The 7,623-nt window shown below is 41.7% G+C and overlaps 1 protein-coding gene across 1 annotated transcript; it reads left to right on the forward strand.

Moving 5' to 3' along the window:
• The first annotated feature begins 1,496 nt into the window (after positions 1–1,496).
• LOC4345047 (NADPH--cytochrome P450 reductase 2-like) lies at positions 1,497–6,539 on the forward strand. Its single transcript, XM_015795294.3, has 17 exons — positions 1,497–2,003; positions 2,762–2,821; positions 2,941–3,017; positions 3,248–3,389; positions 3,503–3,539; positions 3,619–3,688; positions 3,788–3,979; positions 4,088–4,180; positions 4,312–4,540; positions 4,628–4,711; positions 4,808–4,959; positions 5,046–5,142; positions 5,343–5,492; positions 5,580–5,657; positions 5,749–5,871; positions 5,969–6,082; positions 6,185–6,539. Exons 1-17 carry the CDS (start codon positions 1,623–1,625, stop codon positions 6,263–6,265), a joined length of 2,160 nt encoding a protein of 719 aa, XP_015650780.1. The 5' UTR covers positions 1,497–1,622; the 3' UTR covers positions 6,266–6,539.
• Positions 6,540–7,623: the final 1,084 nt, after the last annotated feature.

A 7,623-nucleotide genomic window follows, 5' to 3' on the forward strand; every position in this document is an offset into this window, starting at 1 on the left:
TGTACAAGGATACAGGGAAAACACTAAAAGATTACAAAGTTTGTAACCAGTCAAAAACTAATTGTTTTAGTATTATTTTATAAAACAATAATAAGATGCCTGCCGCATCTGCGTGGGCTTCCTAGTTTATTAAGAATTGATACAAAACTGTCTACTTTGAAATAATTTGAATAAAATACAATTTGTCAATTTGGAAGTGGAGACTAGCTAATTATTAATTCTAGTCTTTCTTGACATGCTAGATATGCAAAAATTCATATGATAACAAAGTAAGCTAGCTTCCACTGAATAGAATAGCTGATCTGTGATAGCCACTAGAAATCAAAGTATATACAAGTCATTATAATGGTTTACTATGCCCTATGCCCTATATAATGTAAGTTAGCAGTGGTGGATCAGGAAAAAATAGTAGGGGTCTGAACAAATTACACAAAGCTACAACCACTCTTCTCATCTTTGTATGACAAAAAAAAATTTTAGTGGGGGGCTTCCATGATTCTCACATTAGTAGCGGAGGTTCAAGTCCCATGGTAGATTCATAAGTTAGATGTCTATGCATGGGCTCATTTGAAGTTAAATTCAAAAAAAAAACATTATGTAAATTCCACTGTTTGAAAAGAGACACACAGTGGTTATCTTTACACTCTAAAAATCCTATAAAAGATAAGTAAATATTTTAATTAATTATTGATATCCATAAATCCATGAACCAAAATCTACTAGGTTGACAATATTTGAATGAATCATTTTGTTCACATTTTAGATAAAATATAAAGTTTTTAACTATTATAATTTAACTTACAAACTTAAATACAACACACGCGTCAAAAAACGACCTACTTCTTTATGTAGAGTTGTGACAAACATGACCTACTTCTTTGTAGAAAAAGCTAAATCAAGTCGAAATGTGAATAATATGCATGATAAAAAGTAATAGGATTCACAATTCCAACACCGAATTGCAATCCACTCATGATTGGTATCATTAGATTTTGCGTAATCCATTTGATAAACCAATAAAAACTGATAAAATCTGAATAATTTTATCCAAATTTTAAAATTCCGTTTAATATTTTAAAATAACTTTATGTAAAAAAAACAATTTGTTTGAGTTGTCGACTCGGTCTGAAAGCGAATTCCACTGGAATAGTAAACCCCGAGTAGGACTAAAATAGCAGTAGTACACCGGAACGGATATACTGTACAATAGACAGGTGGGGCCCATCCCCAGCCCAGCCCAGCCCAGCCCAGCCCAACGCGACGTTCCCCCCTCATTAACCACGCAAACCTACCACCACCCACTACCCTTCCCGCTCGGAATAGGAGGGGCATCCCCGTAATTTCCACCTTCGTCTCCACGCGACCACGCCGCCTTCCACCCTTCGCCGCGGTGGTAGGTGCTTTGACCTCGCCTCCCCGAAGGAGGTTGGGTGCGCCAACCTCACCACCTCCCCCCCTATATAAACCCCTCCTCCACCCCACCCACCCCCCCTCTCAGGTAGGAGGAGCCGAAGCCGTGTCCGCCATTGCCGCGTCGCGCGCCCAATTTACTACTCCTTCCTTCGCAAGCTCGCTAGCTTCCCACCTACCCCATCCACCGAGGAGGGAGAGAGGGATTTGATATGGAGTCGTCGGCGGGGCCGATGGAGCTGGTGGCGGCGCTGCTGCGGGGGCTGACGCCGCGGGCGGAGCAGCTGCTGCAGCTGTCGTCCGGGGGAGGGGAGGCCGCCGCCGGTGGCGCGGCGGAGGCGAGGGCCGCGGTGGCCACGGTGGCCGCCGCGCTGCTCGGGTGCGCGTTCTTGGTGTTATGGAGGCGGGTCTCGGCGGGGCGGAAGCGGAAGAGGGAGGAGGCAGAGAGGTCGGCGGCGGCCGTGGCTGGGGTGGGGAAGGGCGGGAAGAATGCCTCCGCGGCGGCCGGGGAGGAGGCCGGCGGCGCCGACGGGAGGAAGCGGGTCACCGTCTTCTTCGGCACGCAGACCGGCACCGCCGAGGGCTTCGCCAAGGTATCCATCCATCGATTGCTACCCCATCATGATGATGATGAATTGACGGTGAATTGTTTCGAATTGTTTGCGTTCGAAATAATTCCAACAATATTGGGATGATTCTAATTTCTAAGTAAATACTCCTTTCAAAATAAAAAATAAAAAAAAAACGAATTCTATTGTAAGGGACGCGTAGTTGTTGCTGATTTGATCGATGGAGACTTTTGAAGATCTTTCAATCGTTTTCCTACACGGGGACCACCTTCGCGGGAGTAATATTTCTCGAGTCCATGAAAAATTGCTCTGATGATATTTCTCCAGTTTGTGGTGAATCCATGGAAGAAGGACAGATTTTATCACATTTTCTGGTGTGGTTTATGCCACGTCTAATCACTTATTTAGCGCCAGAAAAAAAAATGTGTGTACAAAAGAGAGAAAGTACAACCTCATGGGCTAGCGTCAAGGACATCTGGGAATTGAGATGGCGATTTTTTTTTTAGTTGTTGACCAAAACTAAGCACTAGAAGCGTCCTGGTCTGGTAGGGAGGACGATAGGTTATCAAAGTGTCAACTGTCAAGGAGGTTGGTGGCCTAAAACGCCTTCGGCTCCACCACTCATTTACCATTTTCTTCTTTGATTGCAATCGTGTCTCACCAGAAACTCATGGCGTGTGAATAAGGAAGACAAGGAAAAAAAAATGAAAAGCAATTGCCTTTTTTGTATTTTGGTACCCTGTTGTAGCTAATAATGTTCTTATTGTTCTCCTGACTTACAGGCACTCGCTGAGGAGGCTAAGTCAAGATACGACAAGGCGATATTCAAAGTTGTGGACTTGGTAAGATACAGCTGACAATTCAGAAAAAAAAAGTCAAACAAGAACTGCTGTCCAGTATTATTGAGTAGATAGAAGTGTCATCTCAGATGATCTTATGCACAATGTGATGATTGTTATAGGATGAGTATGCGATGGAGGATGAGGAGTACGAGGAGAGATTGAAGAAGGAGAAGATATCGTTGTTCTTCGTTGCAACGTAAGACACTTGTTCTTTGGATCTTATCTTTCATACACTTTCTTTGAATATTATATATACTTCACAGATATTATACATAATCAACTTATGCTAATGGTTGCCCTTCCCTAAGTGATAGAAAGTACAAAGACTTTCAGTCAAAAGAAATACAAGGAACATCAATCTTCTTCTATTTATGTTGGTATACTGTGTTAGGAAACCTTTGTAATATTTTTTGGTTGACATTTCAGGTACGGAGATGGTGAACCGACTGACAATGCTGCTAGGTTCTATAAATGGTTCACTGAGGGAAATGAGAGGGGTGTTTGGTTGAATGACTTCCAGTATGCTATTTTTGGTCTTGGCAATCGGCAGTATGAGCATTTCAACAAGGTACCACACTTATCATCTGTTTGAATTTCCTAACCCTTGTTGCCAGTCTGTAAAAACCTTGTCATGTTCTTATATATTAATTAGATTGCTTTGTTTTTTGCTTCTGATGACAGGTTGCCAAGGTTGTTGATGAGCTCCTAGTTGAGCAAGGTGTGCCTCATGACTGCCCTGCCCTACAGACTTTTGATATATCTGTTCAGTTTATCTCAAGCATTTTGTGTTTGTTTAGGTGGAAAACGTCTTGTTCCGGTTGGTCTTGGAGATGATGATCAATGCATTGAGGATGACTTCAACGCATGGTACGCATTATCTTGCTCTTTCAAGCTTATTTTAGTTATTTTAGGCATTTCCGCACTTGTGTTACTTACATTCCTTTCTGAACTTTTACATATCACCAGGAAAGAAACTCTCTGGCCAGAATTGGATCAGTTACTTCGGGATGAAAATGATGTTTCAACAGGCACTACCTACACAGCTGCCATTCCTGAATACCGGGTTGAATTTGTTAAGCCTGATGAGGCAGCCCATTTGGAGAGAAATTTCAGTCTTGCAAACGGTTATGCGGTTCATGATGCTCAGCATCCTTGCCGGTAAGTATGCGGCTATAAAGTCCATTTGTTTTCTTAATAGTATGGTTGTCTGTATTTGTAATGGTGGAATCGAAGCTAACAATCTGCAAATTTCTTTTGAATCTGTAGGGCCAACGTGGCTGTGCGACGGGAACTCCACACTCCTGCTTCTGATCGTTCATGCACTCACTTGGAGTTTGACATTGCTGGCACTGGTCTTACGTAAGTCATCTGATTCCATTCATTATCCTTGACAAATATCAGGCCTTGGCAACAAAATTAAGTACATCAAAATTCCAGTCCATATCCTTTTCTTCATTTATTCTAACATGTTTCTCCATGCTTCTTATCAGGTATGAAACCGGTGACCATGTTGGTGTATACACAGAGAACTGCCTCGAGGTTGTAGAGGAGGCAGAGAGGTTGTTAGGCTACTCCCCAGAGGCTTTTTTCACCATCCATGCAGACAAAGAGGACGGTACACCACTAGGTGGTGGTTCTCTGGCTCCTCCATTCCCTTCCCCGATTACTGTGAGGAATGCGCTTGCTAGATATGCGGATCTTCTGAATTCGCCGAAGAAGGTGAGCATTTCAGTAGTTCAATATACTACGAGTTCCACAACTGTTGACTATTGTTTCTCTGATTTCTAATGTGTGTATGTTTTGCAGAGTGCTTTGGTTGCATTAGCTACTTATGCTTCAGATTCTACTGAAGCTGATCGTCTGAGGTTCTTGGCCTCTCCTGCTGGAAAGGTCAGTTCTTTTTTCTTTCAGATATCTGCTCACGCTTTCATCATCCTATGGAATACAATAATCGAAAATCTTAATATCATGCTTTTCATGATTCAGGATGAGTATGCTCAATGGGTTGTTGCGAGTCAAAGAAGTCTATTAGAAGTGATGGCAGAGTTCCCTTCAGCAAAGCCTCCACTAGGAGTCTTCTTTGCAGCCGTTGCTCCTCGTCTTCAGCCGAGATACTACTCAATTTCATCTTCACCTAGGTAAAATATCCTACTTATGCTTTTTCTTCCTCATTTTAAAATTGTTCCTTACCTTTTTATTGACATGCATTTCCTTCTTCCATCAGCATGGCACCTACCAGAATTCATGTTACATGTGCACTTGTCCATGAAAAAACACCTGCTGGAAGGGTACATAAGGGAGTCTGCTCAACATGGATTAAGGTAACTAATCAACGTCATATCAACCCCTATTGAGTATTCTAGGTCGGATTATTTACCTATATATCATCTGAAGTTCTAAGTATCCTGCAAAGTACAGAACCCTTGCTGCAACGTTGAATTGAAACACCTGAGTTGACAGTAAATCCCTCAGACCATAAACATGTCTTCTGATATTTCTCTATCACTATTCAATTTCGCAGAATGCTATTCCATCAGAAGAGACAAAGGACTGCAGCTGGGCTCCAGTTTTTGTGAGACAATCAAACTTCAAACTGCCTGCTGATCCTTCAGTACCGGTTATCATGATTGGCCCAGGAACTGGTCTTGCTCCTTTCCGCGGATTCTTGCAGGTTTCTTGCTGTTCAATGATAATTTTACATCACTACTGATATTTATTATGAGAAGTAACTAATATATAAATGCATTCATGATATCAGGAGAGGCTGTCTCAAAAACAATCAGGAGCTGAGCTTGGTCGCTCCGTATTCTTCTTTGGATGCAGAAACAGCAAGATGGTACGCACCAAATAGACACACTGCATAACATTAATATCCTTAAAACACTAGAGGGTTCTTTAATGTAGCTGACATATTATAAACTTTGCAGGACTTCATCTATGAGGATGAGCTGAACACTTTCCTTGAGGAAGGAGCATTGTCCGAGCTGGTTCTCGCCTTCTCTCGTGAGGGCCCTACGAAGGAATACGTGCAGCACAAAATGTCGCAGAAAGTAATTGAACTACTTGACATTTTCATACATGTTTGTTGATCTGCAAATTCATGTTTTTGTTCAGCGTTGCTCATATTTCCTACCTTTGTCTGTCCAGGCTTCCGAAATCTGGGACATGATCTCCCAGGGTGGTTACATTTACGTCTGTGGTGATGCCAAAGGCATGGCCAGAGATGTACATAGAGTTCTCCACACCATTGTACAGGAACAGGTATTTTTCTCACAGCCATTACACACTTGCTGATAAAATTTGTTTCATTCTGTCCGTCAGTATATTTCTGGCATAAATTGATGACGGTTTTTTGCGTTACAGGGATCACTTGACAGCTCTAAGGCTGAGAGCTTTGTGAAGAGCCTCCAAACGGAGGGTAGGTATCTGAGAGATGTGTGGTAAGAGGTGATTTTCAGCACACCAAAAACGCCTGTATTCATGAGGCACAACATTCGTTCATATATAGTAGTACAGAAGTTCCTTCAAGGAGCAATATTGCTGGAAGAATATTGACACATGACCAAGATGAAATGCTTTTAGTAGCTCAGCATTTTTTTTTCTTCTCTCTTTTCTTTTTTTTTCCCTTTCTTTTATCTTTCTTGAGTTCCATAAGAGGTTTTTTCGACTGTGTATTATAGTATGATTTATATGTATAATATGAGGACAATTTTGGCAATATGCCTGTGATAGTGTGATGCTAATAATTGTAGATGATGTCTCCAAGAGGGATTTAATTATACATGAGAAATCATATATCCTTGTTCATGATAATGTTTGAGGCCCAACTAGGGAGGCTCTTTGCCAAGGCGAACTTTCACAAACTAAACTTGAACTTCGATCGTCCAGAGAAGGCTAAACAACTAGACCTTTTGGCTCCTTTGATCTTAAAAACATAGGGAACAGGAGAAATGCAGGAATAGAGTGTCATGCCTAGCTCAATTCTATAGGAAATAGGAACACATGAATTTAGTAAAAGAGATGTTTGGTTACTCCATAGGAATTTTAAATGAAACACTTGATTAGAATAGATAAAAGAGGAGAGATGATGAAGCATTTGTCTTGGACTAAAGAAAACTGAAAATATGAGGTTTGATCAAATGTTTGGAATCCTTCAAAAAGCGGACAAATGGAAGAAATCCTATAGAAATTTTAGAATACATTCCTACAATCCAAATGGCTCCAAAGGAAAATTTTCCACAGAATTTCAAAATTCCGAAAAAAAAAATCCTTGGCTCCGAAGAGCCCTTAAGCTGACAAGAGCTTAAGACATCATCCTTTTATATTTCTCGGTTTCAGGTCATTCTTTTTGTATTTATCGGTTTTAGGTCTTCCTACATCGTGAAGAGGCATCAGAAATTCTTGCAAGGAGTAACTTGTGAGTTCAGAGCCTGCGGAACCAACTCATACTTCATCCGTCTCACAATACATATTTTTCTAACATTTAAAAGTTATTCCAAAAAAAATGTTACTTTACATCTAACTATATATGAGAGCGGAGAGGCGCCGCGCCCGTCGTGCTTGGCGGAGATAGTCCTCGTCCATGTCATCTCGGCTTCGGGAGAGGGTAAAACGGCGTGGGGCCTACCATTGGAGAGGCAAGTTTGGCTTGCCAAAGTTGGCTAGCGCGAGGGGGCGTTTGGCCAGCCGGATGGTCCGGCTTGACCATCCGGTTGGCAAGTCTGTTGGAGCGTGTTTTTCGTCTAAAATTGCCAAATTTTAACTTGGAGAGGGAGATAGATTGGCTGTTGGAGATGCTCTTA

The sequence above is a fragment of the Oryza sativa genome, chromosome 8 (assembly GCF_034140825.1).
Source record: "Oryza sativa Japonica Group chromosome 8, ASM3414082v1".
In the NCBI taxonomy this organism is placed as follows: domain Eukaryota; kingdom Viridiplantae; phylum Streptophyta; class Magnoliopsida; order Poales; family Poaceae; genus Oryza; species Oryza sativa.

What these genes read in the sequence shown, in the direction of transcription:
- LOC4345047 (XM_015795294.3), top strand. Translation starts at nt 1,623, where the DNA reads ATGGAGTCGTCGGCGGGGCCGATGGAGCTGGTGGCGGCGCTGCTGCGG. An exon ending in TTCTGAATTCGCCGAAGAAG is followed by an intron (nt 4,541 to 4,627) that starts GTGAGCATTTCA and finishes TATGTTTTGCAG; the next exon opens with AGTGCTTTGGTTGCATTAGC. An exon ending in CTTTCCGCGGATTCTTGCAG is followed by an intron (nt 5,493 to 5,579) that starts GTTTCTTGCTGT and finishes TCATGATATCAG; the next exon opens with GAGAGGCTGTCTCAAAAACA.